The following is a 24,326-nucleotide window of genomic DNA, read 5'->3' on the forward strand; positions in this document are numbered from 1 at the left end:
CTTATCTGTGCATGTACACAGACAGCCTGATGGATCTGGTATTCACGCTCCTAACAGGTCTCAGTGTGCTGCTATAGAGTTACATCGCTATTATTACTGTAGCCTCTGATTCAGACATCTAGACATGACAAAAGACTTGAAGTCTTTCCACCTCTTAGGTGAAACCGGAGCTGCATTTCAATATGTCAAGAACATATTGAGGGTGAAATAATACAGAGACTGCTATCACCGCTATCACTGTGGTTTTAGTTGTCATCTGTACATATTAAATTAAGTTTATTCAATAATAATGAATAAGCAACTTCACCACGAGGTCCATTTAGTGGCAGTTGTGGAGCTTTCAACCGTATCATATAATCTTCATTAGCAGATGGCGTTTGCCCTGTTGTCATGATGGTAGTCTCAGAGTCTCTGAGCTACACATCAGACCTGCATATATGTGTTTAACACACTGATATAATACAGTAGAAGATCAATAATCAAATAGATTTTAAAATTCAAAAGAGAGAATCAAACAATCTCATCACAAGCAAGGACGAGGTACTAAATGGATCTACTGGGCATCGACCCGGGGTCCCAGGATGACATGGTGGCCTGGACCAGAGTGTCTGTGAGTGAGTGGTAATATACCTTGTTTAAACTTTACAGAGCTTTGATGAGACACAAAAATGATGGCAAAGAGGAAAAAAGACCAAAATGCAAGTAAAAATGATTTTTTAAAAAATGACATGACATGTGTCATGTAGTCATTTCGTGTTTCTTCCAGTTTGTGGGTCCCACATAGGAGCTATGTGGGCACGATTACTTGTCTGTGCTTTTGGCTTAGTGCCACTAAGTGTGTTCATGTCCTCCTTTAACATGATCTCAGTTTCCATCACCTGGAGTTTCAGTCTGGGTGAGAAACATTTTATGTGCTGCAATGAGGAAAAATCCCAGACTCTGTGGTGGCTCACTAAAGGATGGCTATGCAACAATCTGATTCAGCTTGGAGTGTGACATTGATTTTATGTACAGTCTGAGCTACTCTGAAGAACTGGCGATGAGATTGATGTCTTAAGGTCGTGACTGAAAGGCCATCTGAAACCACCACAAGGCAGTTTGATACAGACATAGTACCAATAGTCCTATTACAGACAAACGCGCATTGACATCACACATTTAGCCAATTCCTCATCAGTCCAGCAGTAGAGTGATGGATATTATGCATCAGAGAAGCCCACTCACTCATATTACACCATATAGCCAATATTTTCTTGCTCACGTGATATTTTGCCATAAAGCAAAAGCAACTGACGTGTAGCTTTGTAGGTGATACAACAATTGTACAAGTCACCTAAACATTTAGTGACAAAGGTTTGGAACAACTGGGGCATTATTAGCTGTATGTTTTCATCTGGTCTATAGCGAGCCAGAGGATGTGACGCCTGACGTGATATTTAATTAAATCTGACTTCTCCCAGAGGGTAGAGACTGGCCCTCTGATGCAAGGACAAAAGTTTGAATCCCTAGATTGGCTGGGTGACTAAAGTACATAAGTGGCAATCTTGCTTCTATTAACCGCCACCATTAAGGCACCCTTGAGCAAAACACTCAACATTTGCAGGGTAGGCTGAATAAAAACAGCTCCTTAGCAGCCTTTATTTTAGCACGACTGACATCTTTTAAGGTTTTTTTTTTTCATATATTGTATCATGTTAGAGCTAAGATCTTATTTCATTCAACAAAGAAATAGACAACGTGTTTGCAAGATTGCAGCATGTGAGGTCGTACTTAGGCTTTCAGCTAAATGCTGTGACTGTTCTAACATGCAAACACGTTGAGCTTTAGCTAGTATAATATTTACCATGACAATCTTCAGCATTTTAGCACACTAATATTTCCTTACGTGCATTAAACACATAATGCTCGTAATGCAGTTTTCTTGCAGTAATTAGAACAATTAAGATGGGAAATGAGATTGAATGATGTTAATATAAATCCTGAGGGGAATTTGTACCAAATTTCATAAAAATCCATTAAATACTGTAGTTCATGGGTGATGCAAGAAAGAAACAGGTACTCGCCATTTGCATTGTATATTACAGCATCCGAGTATCATGAATGTCTGAACGAAATGTTTTGGGAAAGTAGTAGTTGTTCAGACCTTAAAACCTAAAACATCACCATTTATTTTCAACCTTTTTTCATTTTAAGAAAGTAAAAAAAAGGTCCACTTACCTTCCAACAGTCTCCATCAGTGAAAGCAGTTCTGGACATTGTCCACAGTCCTTCCTGTCAACTCAGGAGACGCACATGTGTAACCAACAGCATTAATGATGGGCCGTTTCCTTCCAGTCGCGTCGTAAACACGGCACTGGAACTGGAGCACCGAAGTGGAACTCTGGCGTCATTAATGTTATTAATTGCACCTGCAGAAACAAGTCACTGTAGAAGAGCTTTGTTATGTTCCTGCACATGCTTAGCACCATTTATGGAGACAAGTTTGGTAATTTGTTCTAATTTGATGAACCTTGCCAATGTTTTTAACACTCGTTTCCAGCGTGTGCACAGTGTAGTGCTTGTCAGAAAAAGAACTGTACCTGCTGCTTTAAATCTGTGTTCCTCTCCCTCTTTCTGTCTCTGCCTTCAGTGAAAAAACAGCCACGCACACACAGATAGAAAGATTTTTATCAACATTTCTGTTGGCACATGAGCGTAAATCATTTACTGACCATCAAGATGATTTGAACTATGTCCCATGTCTCTGTCAAAAGCTGCCTCTCCATTAAAACATTTCCAGAAGCTGTTTTGGAGCAGACCATTCTTCACCATATCAACAAATCATAAAATGACTTTTCTATCTGACAAATTTTCACCAGCAGTGTCCCTGGTGCCAGAATCTCTGAGTTAAGTTCTCTAATGGTCTGTTATTCTTGTCATTTTTTGATGAACTTCTTTTGCAAGTGAGGAGAACGCAACATTTTGTCCGGATACGCGTGATGCAAGTGTCCTTGTGGTGATGAATGTATTAATGTAGGTTGCAGTCTGCATGTCCAAGAGGTGTTGATGATGTAAGGAGGAGAAATGGAATTGTTACAGTCAAAATGAATAGCTTGTTATTTCCAAAACAGTTTTATAGCAAAAGTACTTCATCTGGCTGTTTAAGGTAGATTTTTAACCAGGTAAGAAGTTTGGCTTCATCAGCCTTAACTTAACTTAACTCAGTCAAACCACGCATGCCAAAAAAAGAAAACTTAAAATTTTAAATTTAGAAAACCTAATTTAGTATGGTATTTATTAATTGAGATAATATTATATATGTTTTTTTAATTATATTAAATAGTTGATAATGATTTGAATTGTGTGCTGTGTTTTCTTTCTTTTTTCACAGGAGGAAGAATTAAGGAAAAGCGGCGAGGCCAAGTACGCCCATCTGAGCAATGATCTTCACGTTTTAATTGAAGTCTTTGCTCCACCTGGAGAGGCCTACTCCCGCATGAGTCACGCCTTAGAGGAGATTAAAAAATTCTTAGTTCCAGTAAGTTTGATATTTTTTACATTATTTTTATCCTTCGGTTTTTCTTCCCATGTTGTGCACGAACATCCATCATCCCTGCCAAATTGAACACATCTCCGGCAGGCTTAAACAAACAGTAACCGGTATTCTGGAGAGTATCTGGGGTTTGTTTGTAGTGTTTGTACTGTGTAAGCGTGTTTGTCTCTGCATCGCAACCACTGCTCTACACTACATGCCCACGTACAAGTGAAAAATAATGTATTCAGCAATTACAGTGCAGTATGGAATAACTTGCAAATCTCCAGCATATAGCCCAGAGAACTAAGCAATAATTAATGTGCATGTTGTGTACTCTTGCTGAGTCTAAGCTGTAAATATTAATCAAGCTTTGCAAATGTGACAAGCCTAATAGAGGAGTTGTGCTGCATGAGTCTTCTTTATGGAGTTCATGAGTCTTCTTATTCCTGATGTTTCTGTGTGTTAACTTTCAGGAGGAATACTCACTGTTTACTGTTTACAAAAGTCTGAGAATGGAAACACTATCAGAGTCACTTCCACTTTCTCCCCTCTATCAAAAAATAGAATTAAAAAAGAAAATGAACTATAATGAAAAATATAGGTACATGCACTAAATTGTAAGAATGCTAACACTCAGCTCTCCCTTTGTTTTTGAATTATCTTGAGGATACATTTCCTTTCAAGAAGGAGCTCATATTTAATAATCACATGTGATTTAGGCTACATAACAAATGTGAGTGAACCAGCTGTGTAAGGACTGAACATCCTCACCCTGTGTTTGCCTGTTATGTTTCCATGGAAAACGTCGACACAACATGTGTGCATTCCCCGCTCTTCCCACACAAGGCCAACAGCACAAGCAACTCAAAATCCAACATAGCTTTGATTTTCCTTTTAGATATGAGCAGTGCCAGAACAACAAACAAAAGTGTGAACGCGACAACCGCAGCTTTGACTCCAACTAAAACGGAAAAGTGTGCTATGAATGCTCAATGTGTACTGTGACTCATTTACAAAGATTTATTTGAACAAAACTCAAAGTGTACGTATCTGCTAGTTGATGACAATTCTGAACTTTTCAGAACTCTCTAAAGCACTTTCAAGGATTTCAAACAACAAGGATAGTTGGGAGTTGAAGACACGCAGAGAGGGCAGGATGCTGCCAGCTGAGGTTTAAATAGATTGAGTCTACATGGTGCCGAATACTAGGTACAATGATACGTTTAATTTAAGTTACGCCTTGCTGCTTAATGAAATTGTATTTCAATTAGATTATCTTTCCTTCCCTACATAGTTTTTTCATTGTGAGAATAGACAACATCCCAGAATATTCAGTGCAAAAAGAAAAGGGGACAATAACACTGAACACCGAACAACAACACAAAAAAGTCACCATGTCATATTTCACAGCACATGTTCACTGCTTCAGGGATCTTACAAATGTGCAAATAAACAGCACATAATGTAACACAAAAGGCATCTGTCAGTATCAATAGTGACAGATGTTTTGTGCCTCTGGGGGAAGAGTGGCAGGTGCATGCTGCTGTTTACCTTTTTGTTAGTTCTTATTGCTGTGAGTGTGATTGTGGAGCTCAGTCTGGCTATAAATTGTCAACGTGGGTTTAACCAACTTGTTAATATTGGCAGCATGTCATTTTTGTATTTCCACTTTGTGTATAAGAGTCTGTTTGCTGGTCTTGTGTATCTGAAAAAAATAGTATAAAGCTTTTCCACAGGGAGCTGTGTGAGCTCTGATGAATTTCTCAACTGATGCTACTTGAGTCAGCGTTGGTTCAGACCACTTGAGCCTAGAAGCTAGAGCCAGCGTGCCACATTGAATCTCCAAAAACACTGTCAACGGACAGTTTGCATTGCTGGTGTTGGTGACAGATTTAGCAAGAAAATAATTAATGACCTAAGAAAGATTTGGATCCTTTCTGCTCTAGGTTGATCGTAGGTTAAAGAATGTAGTACTGCAAGGTTGGACTTAAGCTGGTAAAGCTCAATTTGCTTTCAGCTCCACAAGGTAGAATGAACCAGTGGCAAGTTGGTTTGGGACACGGTGATGCCGCTAGAAACATGCGTGTGTGGATCCAGCTGGTGTGTGGAACCACCAGTGCGCCAGTGGCCAATCCACCCCTGCAGATGTAAGATTACGCTTCAGAAACCAAACTTGACCCAAAGTAAAGCAGCAGATTGAATCACAGAGACATGCAGCTATCCCCCCACAATGTCACATCTGTAATTAAGTGGCTTACACTGCTGGTTGCAGCAGAAAATGTAAGTTAGAAACAGAGCAGCAACTTGTGCAGTGCTTATTTCTTCTGTTCACTTGTACTTCCTTCTGCTCTCATCTATCTTTGAACAAAACTTAAATGGGTTCTGTCGTCTGCCGACGTAAAATTCATTTTAATGCGGCGTATCCCCATGATGTCTGAAAATAAATGTCTTGCCCCCATAATTTAACAAAACCTTCTTCCCACGGAGCTCCTACTGAGCTCACATCTACAAAACAGGAAAAATAAACACGTTGCATCTCACATGAACTGTGTGTTTATCTCTGTTGTGAATCTCAAATATATCTATGGCCATTTCCAATGAGGGTTTAAGATGTATAATTGTAAAGTGTAAATTGTGCTCACTTAGTCCTAAACAGAAGCAGAACCACCAAGACTGGCAGTTTGTCTTTGGAGTTATCAGTCGTTGAAAGGACTGAGAAGAGAAAGAGGAAGCTTGTCTTAATGCAAGCCCTTAGATCTTCCATGAAGCAAAATCTGACTACAGGAAATGTGCTGTCAGTGCTGTCAGCTCAGAGTTATGCACACTATAAAGGAGAAAAATGCAACCTAAACAGTGGTTTGCGAGAGTGAGAAGCACTGGATGAGTGACTGGCCTGAGCTTATAGCTTTCATCTCCAATTAAACTGCAGAGAGGAGCGCTTTGGCAAACAGGGTGACACCGATGCTTGAACCAGATATGTGGCAATTTACATTATTCCATCCATATGATGCAAATGAAGAAGCCTGATACGGATTGGCTTGAGGTTGCAAAGATGAAGTTATCATAAGTCATTTGTAGATTAGCGTGTACTAACATCTTCAGTGTGGATCCAGACTATGCAGATGTTGTTAGCATCACAGGAAAAGGAGGGAGATGTCAGTTGGGTTAATTTGAACACTAGCAACAATGTGTGCTGAGGTTGCAGATGTCTTTATGTCTAATCTCAACCAAATCTCTTTGTCATAGTCTAGTCAGGTGAATTTAAGGAAGCAGTACTTTTTGAGGCACATTTTTTACCAAGCCTAACCATGTTCCCAGATGTCTTTGTGTCAATCCCAAACAAGTGGTTTTTGCTTGCATAATAGATGCCCAGTGTTTGGAGTTTAAAGTAAAAATAACCAGTCGCCATTTTGGTGCCATTGTATTTTCTGCATATTTATGCTCGTTTAACAGATGTAGAACTTTTTATTGGCAACTTTTAGACACAGTAATGAGCCTAGACATTCTCATGTCTTCTTCTGCAGACCAACGACATTATCATTACAACTTTCATTTCAAATTCACTAATTTGTCTCAATGCTCTTTTCAACTACAGATAAAATACTCCAAATCATTTGCAAATCATTTTTAACATTCACACAAATTTAGTTGCATTTGTGAGTGAAATACTTTCACTATTGAGCCCTGAATCAGTGAGGCACAGGGTCAACATAATAAAACAAAAAATGAGGCATTAAAAGGCTTTTGCATTAATGTGTTGACTTGAAAGAATTAACTTTGAAAGCCATAATACATATATGCAACATGACATACTGTAAGTTATGGTTCACATATGCTTTGTTGTATCAACACTTTGTTGTGTCTACAGTTCGAGTGTATGTCTCTGAAACGTCACTTCAAATTGCATGTTCATGTCGACCTGTGCGTCTGCAGTGAAAGTGAAAGCGAGCTGAATGTCTCTCACACACACACAAATTCTGCCCACTGAGCAGAGTTTGCCTGAGACGTGACAAAATTTAAACATTGTGAGAGCTTTTTCTGAAACATCGCGCTCAAATGATACGAGAGAACTGTGAGGTCGTGTCGATGGATGGGAAAGATACGAGTCCTTTGTGGCCGCTCATCTACGAGCTACATTCTGACACACATTTTGTTAGCTCTGCATTGTCATTATTCAGTCACTGAAAATTGAATATATAACCACTGAATTCATTGAGTTGTGTCCTGCAGAGAAACCAGAGCATCTTCTCCTGACATACTGGATGTACACCTGACAAGATATATGATAATACTTCGTAATGATAATAACTACAGTTTCGATCAGATAGATTTTTATTGACGTATTATTAATCGAACCAAAAGCACCAGAGATTTAATATTTTGCTTCTGTTGGATAAAGTTATTTATCCAGTAATTATATAACTTGATGCCTTAAGGTCCGAGCTGAAGTCTGGCTTGACAACACCTCTTTTAATTAAAGATTCAATTTGCTGAGATTGATTATACAAAAATGCTGACTTGTTTTTTTATTTTTATATGTATTGTTTGCCAGAAAGAATAATTATAGCAGAACTTCTTTCATTTTTGGTCCTGTAGTGATACATACTAATGAAGATAAACAAGATCCATGTATGCCCAAACAAACTGATATCGCTGTCTTAATGCGTAGATCTCTTAAACTCTACCTTTAGCTATAGTGATGTCAAGATCATGCATGGTCTGAATTAATCTCAGTGAGCACAGTCTGAACTGAGAAGCCCGAGCATGGGTTTTAAATCTGTACACTCATGTTGATGCCTGTGTCAACAGTCAAGTTTTACAAGCTCTGGCTGATTTGCTGTACTTTAAGGATAAGCTGCCAGCTTCCCAATTAAAAGCTCTGCCAGTCTCCTTTAAACCAACAGAACGCTGTAGGCCTTATTAGTTCATTAACAAGAGGAGTGCATATGTGCAGTGTGTCAAATGTCTCAGAAATCTACCGTGAGGATATTATTTTTTTCTTCCTCTTCCATGATGTGGGTGTCAAAATATTCTGTTTCGCATCATAGGGCCCCTAAATTAAAAGCTGTGACACTGTAACATCCTTTATATGTAAACCCCCCGCCCCCATTTTTCACTATACATTACAGCTGTATGGTGAGAAATTACACTAATGTTTATTATTACAAGATGTGCAGCTTCTTGGGAACATGTCATAATGTGAGAACCCTTCCACCCGTGCAGCAGAGGGTTTTAAAAACAGCCCTCAGTAATGTTGCTCTGCATTGTGTCAAACAGTAACTAAAAGCAAAACTAATACATTTTTGAGTGGTGGAGGACTTTGATCATTTGAGATATTGTGGTAAAGCTTGAAAATGGACAGCTCTCCTCAAACAAGAACCACACCAATAATATTGTGATGAGAAAAGGTCCTGAGGAAAAATATGAATTATTACACATAGTGTGTGATAGCAGTGTGGTAGTCTGATAATGAGTCTACAAGAGTTATTTTTCACACAGTTAGACAAACAAGTTTCATGATTTTAGGTGTTCGTGAGAATTTTTAATATATAATAATAGACTTTAGTTGAAGATTTGATTACATTCAGTGTCAAAACCATATGCAAATCATAGAGTGGGCAAGTACTCCACTGTGATATGACTAAGTGTGGTGTAGGTGGGTTTAGAAGTATAATATAATGGAAATACACATAGGAGAAAGAGAAGTGGGGTGTAAAGAAGAAAAGGTGACACTAATTCACCAGAATATTTGATTATACTGTATATGTGAGAACTTGAACACGCGATGACTCGATCTAGTCCTTCACTAATCAGTGGACTGTGGACAAAGTCATGTGTCGTGAATCAATGTGCAGTTAATTTACCGGTTGGATTATTGCTCGCACAAAAATGTCAGTGTCTCTATGGTCGTAAAGACTTAACAGTAATGATTAATGTCGACTAGAGGAATTGTTTTTAACTCATCTACTGCCTCACACACCTGGAAACGTCCAGTGTGATGAAAACTCAAAGTGCAAACGGCATCAAAGCTCATTTGAATTTTGTCTTTAATGACCTCTTCTTGTGTTCTAATTTATAATTAAATGTTGTTGTTGTTGTTTTTTTGTCTTCTTGCTCACTATTCATGACTCACAAGGTCAAAAAAGGAAAGAATCTACTGTACAAAACGTGGCTGTCAAAAACACTGACAGCCAAAGAAGCTGAGTTACTGCCTCCTTTTGCTTTCTTGTCATTACAAAAACATTTCCCACTTTGGTGTAAGCAGATCTGCTGGGCTTGGCTTAAGTGTTTCAGAGAAATAAGCCTGTTTATCTGTCAGCAATGACAAGATAATGAATACTGCTTTGTCCACTCCCTTATCTGCTGTGTAATGATCCGTATCATGTTTGATAATGGGTTGAGAAAAATGGTCGAGAATCACAAGATAACGATATTCCACACAAAGTTGTTGAAACTGTCAATTACATGGTGTGTGTGTGTGTGTATGTGTGTGTGTGTGTGTGTGTGTGCAAACAAAATAAGGGATGTTTTTTCGGTCGCTTTAAAGTGAGAAGAAGGGTTTCTGTTTAATTTAATTTCCTTTTTTTATTTCCCCCGTCCTCTCGACATAGCAGGCTTGTGAAAGGATTCAGAAATCTTGGCCTGATTTTGGCTTTTAGCCACTTGGGAAAGGCAATTTTCTGGCTTTTAATCAAACTAACTTACAGCTAACAATGAACTCTTTTGGGCTATTTATTGTGTTTACGTACATTACCAATCTCTCTCCTGCACTTTGTGTCCAAACAGTAACAAAGAAAGCATTCTTCATCGAGTTTTCAGCACTCAGTGATGCTGTGTGTGTTTCCAGTGCGTGTCGAGATCATTTTAATCCGATGACATTTGCCGCTGTTGCAAGCATCTGTTGCAGTCGGAAGACAAATGTCCTTGTTTTTCATTTATTTTTAATTTTTAATTTTTTTTTTTTTAAATTGTTAATGAGACATGCTGTATTTTGCTCCCGCAGGACTACAATGATGAGATCAGACAGGAGCAACTGAGAGAGCTGTCCCTGTTGAACGGCTCTGATGAGTCGAGCAGAGGGAGGAGTGCACAAGGGAGGAGTGCACGACCAGCAACTGCAATATCCACACGGTAAAATACTAATTACAGCAGATACATAGACATTCTGAACATTCGTTTTTACTGTAAAGGCCATGCTGAAACTGTGTTGGGTACATTGTCAGATTAAAAATAGTGTTTTTGTTTTCATTATATACAAATAGAGGTCGTGGACACATGTTGGGAACAAATGCAGCAAATTGATTTTAAAAGATTTGCAAAACCTTCTGCAGTAAGCTTTAAGGAACCCATCATGTGAACACATCATTTTCCAGAGCTGTAACCTTCCATGAATCTGCAGAAGCACAAAGTGCAAAGTCCTCTGAGCTATTGGCAAGGAAGAGAGACTAAATCACAGCCCCCATTAACTGAGAAACACAAGCTGAAGCAACAAGACAGGGATAAAAATATCTGACTTCTCAAAGGTTTATGGACTGATGACAAGGGAGTGACACTGGACTGATGAACGGGCCCGTGACACAGGGCACCGCTCGTCGGCAAAGTGGTGGATGGATAATGACGTGGGCTGTTATTGTCAATGAGGAACTTCAATGGCAGCTTCTGGAAGTAACTTTGTTGAAGGAATGATGTGAGAAGCTGTCAGCAGCATTCAAAAGGACCATTATATTTATGCAGGACAATGCTCTGTCACATTCCTCCAAGTACTACTAACCAGCAAAGGCTTCAGAGATGACCGAATGATGACTTGGCCCTCCAGTGCTCCTGAATTCAAGATAATACTCTTCCTGGTGATTAAAGTACGATGTCAGTAAAAACAGTGGAGTACCCCTTTAAATGTCCAACATAATCACCCAAAAGTACCCCAGAGCTTACAAACATTTGTTATTCATTGCAATATGATAACAGGTTTTAGGATTGGATGGGGGGGGCAGCTACAGCAGTGTAATATTACAGAGCATTTGATTGGCTTTGCCATGCACAGAGCCGCTCATGTGAAACGCCTGCCTCCTCCAGCCTCCTTTACAGTTCGTTTTTGGAGCAAATTGTCTGTAATCTACCTGAGCCGTGCCTGTCCCTCAGGAGTAAGCAGGTAGAGTTTGTCATGGCAGGCTTGGCCTAATTCAGGCAGCACATGTAGATGAGCTAAATCCAGCAGTAACATGGGACACTCCCAATTTAAAGTCACCACCACTTTCTACCCAGATTTGCTCCTTATGGCACCACGATAAGCGATTATTGTAAATCTCCATGAAAAATATGCACCAGTAATTCCCCTCTGAGTGCCTGTATTTTTGGATCACAATAGGCTCTTACCTAGTGAAGGATGTGCCAGAGGAAGAAAGGGTGTCCTAGTCCAGTTACATTATGCTGCTGTTAAAATATAAATTAGCAGACAACAGAAAGCTTTGCGATGCTAAATCCACTCTGCAGTCCCTGCGGTGTTCATGTGGTCCTGCTGCTGGACAGTTGCACCTTCATAAAAGAGCCAATTTATCTCACACCTGCTCAAGTCTGTTGACCTATAAAGTCCCTACCAGACAATGTTGTGTCTTTAGTCTTTTTTAAAATGACGCGTTTGGCTGCAACCTGCACGTATTGAGTCGATTCAGACAGATGGAGACGTGATTCTGTACGCAGGCATGAAACCGCTTTACCATGTTATTGAAAAAAAACGTGCTGCATCCCACAGGCATGTTTGCAGAGCAGAGAAAGACATAAAGTGACACTCTTCAGCCCTCTGATCATTACACAATCTACCACAGTGCCAGCAGAGGTTATACTAATCTTGTGTTTCACCCGAGCATAGAGTACGACAGCTACCAGCTGAGGCAGCCTGCACGTATGCGGCGATAAGAGGGATTTAACAGATTTCTTACAGTCTTAACTTCACTTTTTACTGAAATCAACACAGCCTTTTTACAGATGTGCTGGGGTAATATTCTTAGGGCAAATTGACGCTATGTTTGTCTGCCTGCCTGCTACCAGGGGTCACAGAGGCACAGGCAGGAGTGCAGCAGCACCTCGAGGGACATCTGCAATGACACACAGCAAACTTCCCACGACTGTTTCAACGAGGGAGGTACAAGCTCCAAGATCCAGGGGTGCAGCAGGGACTGCTGGATACAGGCCCCCGCTGTTAGCAGTCACACATGAATCGTATGACGACTATGTGAGTCCAATCGTCTTTGCACACACAGTAAAAAAAAAAGGAGATGATAGTAATTTTACTTGAAATGTGTGTAAATCAGACTTTGCTCAATCCACTGGGACCATTCAGAGACTGGTTTGAGAAAATTAGGGCAAGTAGGTTGATGATTACACCATATTTTTATGTAATTAATCCATCGCAGTGAAGTGGATGTGGATAGGGATTATTTCTGTTTTGCTCTGTCAGTAAATATTTTCTGACCTTTAATGTCTAATAGTGTATACTGTACGGTATGTGCCTTTGCAGATGTGCAGTTACAAGAAATATTGCTGCAAACCAAACAATGAATCACAATTTATTAGGATAATTGGTTCAGTTAATGTCCTCTTCAAAAGCTTTTAATTAGATTTTAGGTTTTCACGGAATAAAAAAAAAATATATATATATATATATGTAGATATACAGTATATATAAAACGCTGCATAGAGATGTTTGAGCTTGACTATCACCACTGATACTTAACATGAACTTTGCTTTACTGGTGTGAGTCTGTTGAAAACATAATAATAATTGTCTTTTTTTTGTGATGTGGTGAAACATGCTTGGGGCACTCTTAACCTGCCCTTGAGGCACCCCAGGGTGCTTTGAGAAACACTGTTAGACAGACTAGTCAAGAGCTGGGTGGCGGAAAGCACTGCCATTCTGACATGGGAAAGTGGGTAATTGACAAGCAAGAATGTTTTTGTATTTTGTGAATTTGAGGACTTGTGTATAACAAAAATATACCTGAACCAAATGTAGATGCCTGGGGCGGGGCATTTTAAATCAGCACCTAGTAATTTCAGTTTCTGCTGTGAAATCAATAGAAGCCAATGGCCACCTGAACAGCGGCAACAGCAGAAAAGTCAGTTAGTTAATTACAACACATGAAACACCAGTAGGCTCCTGGGCTAGAAATATATTAAATTACAAATATACTACATATATGTGTACTGTACAGTAGGTCGCCTTGAGGAAAAGTGCCAAATTGGTTAGAAATGTAAAGTAACTTTGCATGATGACATGTCACTAACCCGTGAAGCTCGACACAGTGAGTATAGCAGCTGCTCCATTAACATGCAAAAACAGAATCTCCCACTTGGAGCTGCCGCCAGTGTCTTGACCAGCGCTCTGTAAAACCTTTGTTCACTCGCTGGGATTCATATTAAAAAAAGAAATAAATATTCAAGGGCGCTAGTTAAAAGTACGCTTGTCCTCTGATCTTAGAAATTTTCTCAAGGTCATTTTGAAAAGACTACACAAGGTGAGCTCAAAGTTTCATCCAAATGAAAAAAGGCAACACTTTTACCAGCCGATTTCCTCAGAGCCTTCCTGCTAAGCAAAGCCCCCATGTGTGCTGGCAATTGAAGATTGGGCTGTCTGCATGGGGAAATGCACAAGCGCAGTCTCATTACCAAACCAAATTGAGTTCTGATGTAGAGCCTGTGTATTTCTGAGGAGTGAGAAAGCGAGGCATTTCTTCTCTTTGTAATTGGAGGTTGGAAAAGGAGGGTGGGAGCACAGAGACCAGGGGATTATGGAAAGATGAGTTTGTCCTGAACATTTTCTTTCCTCATATCTCACTTTGCTGGTTTTTTTTTTCTTCTACATTACACAGTTTTCTTTGAGCATGTTTCCAAGACCTCTTTACGTAGTCCAAGTACAAGTTTTTTTTTTTTTTTTTCCAGTTGCTGAGTATACAAGATGCAGTCAGATGCTTGCTGTTCTTCTTCGACAAAAGTCGCTGTCCAATCTAGTGGAACACTATAATAGATCAGCAGCAGCAGACATGTCTTTGTTCCTACATCCTGCGTTTGTCTTTGGGACGATATGTTCTGCAGTGTGTACTGTACGGGGATGGTGTTGATGTCTCCAGAGGCCGCTGATTGATGGACTCTGTCAAACTGTCATTTTGTCTCATAAAAGTGATACTGTGACAGTGTCCATAATTGTACCTAATCGACGGTGGTATTGATTTAAAACACCAGTGGAAGCTACTTATCATGTATCATAGTTTGTTCTATAATTTATGAACATAACATTTCCTCTTTATCTTTCTCCCACAAATTCACCTTGCTATATCCTTTATCCCAGCGCCGTGCATTTGTTTGTGTTTGTGTTTTTTCTTCCTCTCAGAGTGAGGCTCTTTGTACAATCACTCAAGTTAGCTTTTACCATTCAGGGGTGCAGCAAACTGTCCATCATGTCTGAAACCGTATTGACAGGGTTGTTTTGATGTAACTCTGTGAAGGAGTTCAAGGCCAAACTGACTAAAATCTCTCTTTTCTATCACATTTTTAAGGATGTTTAATGTATTATGATGTTTTATGTGATATTTTACATTTCTCTATAGCTAACCCTCAATGACTCACCTTCCTTTATTACAATGAACATGGGCATTGTGATTTATTTTAACTCGTTTTCACCACTTCTGTAAAAGCTTTATTAATTAATAGTCTCCAAACAATACAGTTCACTCCTGTTTGTGTAACACATGCTAACAAGTAGCTCACAAACTTGCTGAAATGTCAAGGAAAGGTTTAACATAATAAGGTACATGATGTGCTGTAGTGGCCAGCGTTGAAAACCAACCTATTAAATTGCAACCAGATTATCAGATAGGAGTTTGTTTTTTTTGTTTCTCTGTGGAACCTACATGTTCTCCTCATGTCTGAGTGAATCAATGCGAAGACATTAGCACAGAGATCTTTAACTCATTCACACGACTAAATCCTTGAAGCAGCCATTGTTTTGTTTCAAGCATTGTTGGTTTGCATATTCCCTAATGCTTTAATGCACAGACAACACAACAAGTTATTAACACTGTTATACAATCACCTGCCAGGAACCAATTTGCATAGGATTGCCTATTCATAAGCAGCATGTACTCTACACATATAGTTATGCATCTTGTAAATTGCAGTCATTGTGTTTAGTAAGTGACTGACAGACAATTGTTTCCTCCTCGGTTTGGGGTGAGGTTCCCCACTCGCATCTGCTGGGTGTCTGCTGTGGAACAGGTCATCATGTAACAGGGGTTTCTCCGGAGACTGTAATGATTAATGGATTCTGTCATGACAGTAAGTGTTGTAAAACTAATACGGTGACAGTGAACACTATAGTGCTTCTTAAAGGATAGCAGCAGTTTGTGGATTGCAGAGTTCGAAGGGGTTTTAATACTTGCAGTGGAAATTTAGGCATCATCTCCATAGAATGAGCTACAAATATTATTACAAGTTAAAGTCAAGAGTTCTTTGCTTAGTGTCATTGTTCTGGGCTGTCACTGATTTGTATCATACTATACTGTTAATTCTGTCATATAAAATCCTCCTAATCCAGTGACTGACCATTGTCAGGACTTTCAGTATTGAGGAAAGGTGTTAACGTATTTCAATAGTGTCACCTATGTGTGTCTGACAGATACTGTATCTCTCTCTCTGACGTGTAAAGTGATATGACCTTTTAACGATAAACAATCAGCTGATTATTAGGCCAGTTCAGTCAGTCTGGTCGTTTAACATGAAGTGCTCTTGAGCATGTGATCATTAAAATAACTAAAGCACATCATATATAACATGTGCAGGTACATGGTCAAGCATGAATGAAACATTTCAAACCTAAACCTTAACGAATGATGACATTATACGGTAGAAAATAAAGTTGATGCAGCAGTGCTGAAATGACTACTCAGTATATCCACGATGCAACTTTTCTACAAATGTTAATAAATGAACGCTACTAATCCCCTAGAAAGACCATCAGTAACAGCTCTTCACTGGGAAATGTGCAAAGGCAGAGCAGAGGAAGATTAAAGTTGTGACTGATGGTATTTTGTATAGACTGGGACCATGGCCTCAGTTTAATGTTAAAGATCAAATCCCATCTCGATCAAATCTTATCTCTTAATGTCAGAGATGATGATAGAAGGGAGGAATCTGAGAGTGATATGGGATTCTGTCCCCCACAGCAGACCATGAATTGTACAAATTGCTGGTAAGAATTGAAACGCATAGCTTGGTTTTTCAACCTGAGCCCTGCAACCATACCAAGGCTGTGCGGGAAATGCCATAATGTGATTAAACACAGAGCTTTTGGAGGCTTTGAAGAAAAAAAAGTCTAATCTGTCTACTGTGGAAAAAGGAAAAGGACACCCTATTGAAAAGGGGAAAAAATTCTCCCCATATCTATTTCACAAGCAGAAAAGATGCGTGAGATTTGTGTGGTTCTGTATATTTCTTAAAGGAGAGCAGTTTCTCGGGTCACTTTTAAGGACAGCATGCACATCTGCTGTAATTGCTTTGTAACAACGGGTTCAGATACAGTGTTTGAGTTCACATTTGTCAGATTAATTATGTAAATTCTTCACGCAGAACCCTCCTGTTTATTAAAACAGATGTATGACACGCGCTTCCACTCGATTATTTGATAGCAGTGAAAACCCAGGTAGAATGCACAATGTCCTCAGCTGTGCCATCAGGGACTCAAAGCACTGGTGAGAGAATAAGCAAACATACGTCCAATAATGAACTCTGTAAGAAATAATAATGTGATTACTGAGAAATTCTGATTACTCTTTATTTTGTTCTTCAGCTTCCCCAAACCCAAAATGGCAAACGTATTATTTAATGTCAAGTTTGTGTCATTAGCATTTCTTGCATGTGGTAAATTTGGCTTTTTTCTCACGACTACATGACACAAATGTAAGCACTGTGCAAAAGTAAACACTCTCAACTAAACCCCTATTTTAAGTGTACACATAAGAACACAAAGGGCGTGTGGTGACTGCATTTACGCAGGCACAATGCAGCGAAAAGCATCTATTCACTAAGACAAAAGGCTGTAAATCTAATTTTCCTGTGTGGAGAAGCATTCATAGGCAACTCCCTATGAAGATCAGTCACTGTCAGGGGACATACAGGTTGTCAATTGATAATGAAGCACAGTGCTAAGGGCCTTTAGGTTCTCGCTGTCCTAATTACACTGAGTGAGGACTCTTCCCCTCTTGTGTTAACATTTGATTTATTTCCTCTGCCTTGTTAAAAAGGACTGGTGTTAATTGTTTTTGCAGAAGAGTGTCACAATATACGAACCAAGCCTCGTTAATTTGTGGCCAGTCTATTTACATATACAGTAGAGCCCTGTCCAGTCTGAACATAGGCTATGTTGTGAGTTAGTCTTACAGTATATTAGCAGAGACATAAGCCGGTGTGATAAATGATGGATTGCACTTGTATATGTAACATATATAATAATTCATAGAATAAATAGAGTCAGAGTATATCAAAGCTATTTTTTGATAATACAGAGTAAATGTAATCAGGTTTCACTGTCTGGTTTGATCCAGACCTTTCAGGCACATCTCATTGTCTTCTTCAACACATCAACATGTTATGGATAGTTAGTAGTTTTAATTTTCCTAATTTCATCCATTTATTATCTGAACTGCTTAGGTGCCAACTCCAGCTGTAGCTGGGCTAAAGGCACGGTGCACCCTGGACAGGTTGCCAGTTTGTCGCAGGGCTGACATAAAGACACAGACAACCTCACCAATTAACCTGGTTAGTGTGAGCAAACACAAGGAGAACTCCACTACCCAGATTTGAACCAGGGACCCTCTGGCTTTGATCACTGGGCTGCCATTATAGTTTCATTACTTCTACATTAATTTATCAGTGGTTAGCAGTATTAATACTTCAACAGTCTTAATCATGCCCCATTCATTGGTATTATACTAAAGCTAACTTATGTTGTCGCTTTGGGTGGATTGTGAAACAATGTAAATGTAAAATGAGCCAAAAACAAGAAAAAATGCCCTCTATGACTCCAACATAGGACCCTCAGACTGAAAAAGCCTGAGACTGCCATGTTGTGTGTGGTCGTCATCTGTTTTTACCTATTTAGTATCATTTTGCATCTTATTTTGTAGTCTCATGTACGTGGTCATTTTGTGCCTTAACTGAGCTCCATGACATTCAAACAACAAATGTTGCTCATACAAAGACTCACAACATTAAACATGTACCGTATTACTTTGCTCTGACAGACGTTTACTTGGATGCAAGAACTTTCTACGTTTTCAAATCTTTAAATAAAACTTATCAGTAAGTGGTGACTCTACGCTTCAGCCTAGATAAGAAGTGGGAATAGCTTTTCTTGAGTAAAGTGCATTATGGAAAGCAGCGTAAGATCTTCTAGATTCAAACACATAAACCAGACAACTGCTGTGTTAGAAAAAGTAAATAGCAGCATGACTCAAAGATATCTGTCAATGCTTTAGCTTAACACACACACACACACACACACACACACACACACACATCGTTCCAGTAAACCAACACTTCCAGCACAGGGCAATGATGGGTTCAAATGACTTTGTCTCAATGCACTTACTGACATTTTTATATGTTTAAATGTTAATAAAGCTCGCCTCTCGACAAATGTGCTGTAAAACAGCTTCACATTACTTTGCTTCCCTGTCATTTTTTGTAATCATGACTGAAGGTTTATTTTTCTATTACATTATACTGAAATTAATCCCATGATTGCTCTGCAGTTATGGTCCAGTTGTGAAGCAGTTTGTCATATGGGATTGCTAACAAAATGGTCAATTACTGAGATACGCCGGTCTCTGACTCAGCTTTTGTGGGGAAAGACTCGTGCAAGAAAAGGAGAAGTATTGGATCCCCTGAACAACTTAATCCCTAGCATAATCCCGAAGTTTAATTTAGTCAAATTCACATTCACACAAATAAAGCCACACAGCAAACTGAGCTGCTTGAATCTGCATTACCCCGACAGGAGAGGGAGAGTGTGTCATAAATGTAATTTCTTTTGCAGCACTGTGCTTGATGTTCTTCACACTGATGTGTCTGCTTTTGTGTCGCACGGCATTATCAAAAGCAGCCTCACCTAATGCAAGATGATATTATTCTATTGTTACAGGCTAACGCGAGGAAATAATGCGCTGTTGAGACCACGCCTGACACAAACCAGCTTCCCCGAAGCTGTCAACACATTTTATTTTGCTCAGTGAACATGTACTGTACCTCTAAAAGGAATTGAACACACAACATGTATCATGGTAGAGCTCAATTTGAAACAGAAAGCTTGGGAAGGATTAGCAGCAATTAGATCACAGTGAAAATGAAACGTAGGCACTCTAAACTCCTCTAAACCTCTTTAAAGGAGCAAGGCCAAACCATTAGACAATAGCTAACTTTACTGTTCTGCACACACTTCTTCCATTCAACAGTTAAGCTGTTTACTGAAACCTTTGGCCCTTTAGTTGTTCCCTTTTGTTCCAGAAGTTGGGAAGTCAAAGTAGGAAATAACAGTTTAAGATGAAAATATTATGATGATAATTGTACCTCATTTTTAGTTCCCTAGATAAAAACCTAATATGTTAAATAATACTATTGTTTTTGTGCAAATCTACTGGTCTTCTAACATTAATCCCAAAGAGCAAGTAGACAATGGTAGCTTGAGTGCTGAAAGGCAAAACCCAGGGCAAAAAGGTCCACTAAGCACTCACTTATGCCCATAAAACGTAATTGCTATGAGTGCATATTTGAAAGCCACTCAGACGAGTGTATCAAGATTTTAACCAGCTTTCTCTTTGGCTCTCATGAGGGTTTGTGGCAGATGGCTGGTCAAAGCACACTGCTCTGAAATTGAAACTGTAAAACTTGAGATGAACAAAATCTTGCTAAGTGACGGGACTGTGTGTAGTCTACCTGCGCTGGCAATTGCACTCTTGAGTCGCACACAAGTAAATGCATGAAGAGACAGAAGCTCTTAGTTTTGCTCCATCTGATGCATAGTAAAGAACTAATGATCCTGAATTTATTATTTGGGCACAGGATGGTTTCTGCAGATGACACCACAATAAGAGGAAAGAAGTGAGATGTTTACATGCAGCATGTAATCCTTTGATATTAGAAACGTCTTAGGCAGCTCTTCTGTGGTTTCTTGTAACCAAGTTATAGTGTTTACTTGAATTGTTCCAAAACCAGGTTACTTGCATTGCTGGGTTGAGAACAGAGTTCTCTGTAGATGTAAACAGCCACTAACTGGATTTACAGAGGATAAAAAAAAACTCAAGTCAGACACAAGTGAGACACAACATAGACATTTACACTGCAGACATCGTTGTTCCTTTGCCAAGCAAAGCTGCATTTTGTCAGCTCATTGTCATTTTCATATATTATAACACATATTGTGACTGTAAAACACATAGTAAAGCAGTTTGACCTTTCCTCTGTGTTTCCTGTGTGCTGGAAGGCTTTAATATACAATATAAGTTCTCAAGCAAGGGTAGTATGAAGGTGTTTTCAAACACCAATACAGGAGGAAAAGACACTCTGCAAAGAGTCTATACAACTGTACATACATTTGGAAGGTGTGTACTGTGAGCATGCTGCTTAGTCATAGCCATTTATATTGTTATTGAACATGACTACATGCTCCCTTTCTATACTTGTTTCCTATGTTGTTACATACTTGTCAATAGCTGAGATCCATATTGCTGTTTGAGGCTCAGGAGGTGCCCATTAGGCTCCACTTGTGATACATGTTTTGCTGCAAACCTCAATCAATAATATCTGTTGCACATGAATTTTTCCTATTTCCTCTCCTATTATCACACAAAGTAATGGACTTTGCCCGTGGGAGGAAGTATTGATTGTTTTTATATTCATCTCTAACCAGTTAAATTGAATAGAGATGAGGAGACAAGTCATCTGTGATGCTTACAGCGTGTTTCCTCACAGGGCTACGACGATGGATACGGAGGAGAATATGATGACGAGAGTTATGAAGCCTATGAAGACAGCTACAACAACCAGTCAAAGAGGTAACTCTACAAACAAAAAAGCTTTTTTTAGTCGTTTATCGTTTATCTAACGCACACACCACCACGCTGCCAGCAATGCTCACTAAAGCATCAAATGTTTATTAGTCCACAGAGGTGAAGGAAATACTAAAGAGTTACAGGGTTTTTGTTTTTGTAGTTTATAAGAAAAACTGCCTTATCCTGAATATATATGTGAATATACATATATACTGTATATCTATTTGTTTTTTAGTTAAAGCATTTAAACAATCTTTCAAACAGCTAACAAAAACCAAAAATGTGAAGCTATGTGCCTTTGTTTTGTCTGTGATGTGTCCACTCTGTCTGATTTAGCATTTCAGAATATTACAATTACAGACACGGAACCAGTGATGAATCCTACAACAACTATGGTAAGAAGACCTTATTTTGTTTACTGTTATTTGCTAAACTTTAATCTGGTGAACTCTTTTCCATGGTTGCTCCTGTACATGTACATTGATGATCGAAGAACAATAATAATGTACATGTATTCAAATGTGTGGATGAAGTGTAGGGTTTAAAAATGTTTCTAAAAAACATCCTTTGACCTAATTTAAAAAGAAAACACTGGTCACACGATCCTGACTGTTGCTGCACCGATGTTTAAAAGATGTTTTACAGCAAAGAAATGAAGCCAAAACCTTGTGGTTCCAGTTCACTTCTAATCATCCTCACCCAGGGAGCCATTCCTGCATGCTTCACCCTTTCTACCATCCTGGCTACAAGCTGAATTTGACTAGAAGAGTAAATGTGCCAGTGAATGCTCAGGGGGCTAACTGATGCCCATTGTAAAGGTGGAGTGTTTTGCCTTTTGGAAGTGCGCCATTGTAGGCTTATCCCCGAGAGGCTGTTACTATCGGCTGAGTAACTTTCACTGTGAACACTGCTGTCAAACAATACTTCTACATAATACACAGTATCAGCTATAGCTCCAAAACACCAACTGCTCAGTAAGGTACACATAACCACAAACCGTCACTGGAAACATGTCGAGCTGGAAGGAGTTACAGGGGTGTCACATGACAGTGGCGATAAGCTGGTTGCCACTGCGTGTGTGCAGGATCGTTCATTTTCAGCACAATGAATTGTGCACCGGGGTGTTGAGGTCGAACTACACCGAAACCAAGGGGGCAATGATTTGATTTTCTGCTCCATAAACACTTTCTTATTTGGAAGCAGTGCAATGTGCCGTGCAGCAGAGGTGGCCATCTTTATGTAATTTGGCTCTAAGGAAGGAGCTGCTGACAGTCAGATCTTAGTATTGGTCCAACAGAGGGCAAAGTGCTTAGAAAATTAATTTTCTGTGGAGAGAGGCCTCAGTACTGCCTGGGATAGAATTTGTGCGCTTGAATTTTCTTGTCTTCGGTTAAACGGATTGTGAGAGCATAGTGTGTGACACCGGAGCTCACAGTTTGACTTTGTGACATGAACTTTAGCAGCACAGTGACTGCAGCAGCTTTCTCCGATGTGTTTTTTTTTTCTCCCCTGTTTTTGCAGAGGAGGAGTGGGTGACCACCCGTCCCGGTCTCAAAGCCCCTGTTTTACGGCTGACGAGAGGGGGCTACAGAAAACACCCCTATGATAGATACTGAAGGTGCTCCAGATATGTGACCTCCAATTTCAAACTATTTATAACTTTTTTTAAAATTCTTCATAACATGTTGTAACATTCATTTTATGTCTGTCTCCTTCAGAAATTGAAATAAAAATTAATCTCGTTAAATACGCAAATCCACAAAACCTAACCCTATCACAGCATTGTTTTCTTTAGTTTTACATATTTAAAAGTCATTTCTTTGAAAACTGCAGGTAAGAAATGAAGAGAGCAACTTAACAAGACTCATTCTTGTACAGAAAAGATTTGTCCTAAATTCAGCTGTTTGAATGACCTTCATCTCCCAAATATGTAATTATGTCAGATAAATGGAATTAAACTTCTTAGAAGTTATGTGTCAGGATTTGACAAATTCGTTTTCATTTATTGTCTTTAATGCAGAGATTAGCCAGGTCTACTGGCAAACTCGGAATGATTCACAAGACAGAGCAGTACAGTCTCATGACAGCGTGTTTGAAGCCCTGTTCCACCTGCCAGCACCACCATTCCTCTGTTGCTTCATCATATTTACAGTAATTTGTGCTCCTATGGATCAGTGTCACACGCAACACCCTGACACCTTGGAATTTGCCGGTGCACACTCTCGGGTCTGACAAACAAAATTTAGAATAATGCTGAGGTTGAGAAGTGGCTGATGACATACTGCTTCTGCTTCAGTGACGTGTAGTGAGTCCCTGGTGGTATGACACTAATTTCATACCATATGGTTCAGCAGTAACCGTTCTATGACTATTTACATAATTCACTTTACCTATATATGATGGCACTGTGCAAATTTGACATCCTGATACACTATAAAGCGGCTGGTTAGTGCAGTGGTAACATCACCACCTCACATATGCTCACCCTGCCTACCATTGTACTGATATATGTAAGTTGCTTTGGATAAAAGCGTCATATAAATGTACGTGTAGACGTCGTTAACGATCTGTTGACCACAGCAAAACAGAGAGCTGTAAATATGACAAAACAAAAGAGGGATGACGTTGGTGCAGTCAGGTGGAACAGTGAAGTCAAGTTGTCACAGACAGCACCATGACTGGACAGTGAACATCTGAAAAGGCAAACATAATGTGAT

The 24,326-nt window shown here is 39.4% G+C and overlaps 1 protein-coding gene across 1 annotated transcript in view; it reads left to right on the forward strand.

Moving 5' to 3' along the window:
* The window catches only part of khdrbs2 (KH domain containing, RNA binding, signal transduction associated 2), a 42,170-nt gene extending 18,945 nt beyond the window's left edge, over positions 1 to 23,225 (forward strand). The window contains exons 4-9 of the mRNA XM_026356194.1: positions 3,371 to 3,517; positions 10,518 to 10,645; positions 12,560 to 12,743; positions 21,530 to 21,612; positions 21,946 to 22,004; positions 23,131 to 23,225. Coding sequence (XP_026211979.1) covers positions 3,371 to 3,517; positions 10,518 to 10,645; positions 12,560 to 12,743; positions 21,530 to 21,612; positions 21,946 to 22,004; positions 23,131 to 23,225 — 696 coding nt within the window. The remainder of the gene's footprint in view (positions 1 to 3,370; positions 3,518 to 10,517; positions 10,646 to 12,559; positions 12,744 to 21,529; positions 21,613 to 21,945; positions 22,005 to 23,130) is intronic.
* The last annotated feature ends 1,101 nt before the right edge of the window (positions 23,226 to 24,326 follow it).

Source organism: Anabas testudineus, chromosome 15 (assembly GCF_900324465.2).
Source record: "Anabas testudineus chromosome 15, fAnaTes1.2, whole genome shotgun sequence".
Lineage (NCBI taxonomy): Eukaryota > Metazoa > Chordata > Actinopteri > Anabantiformes > Anabantidae > Anabas > Anabas testudineus.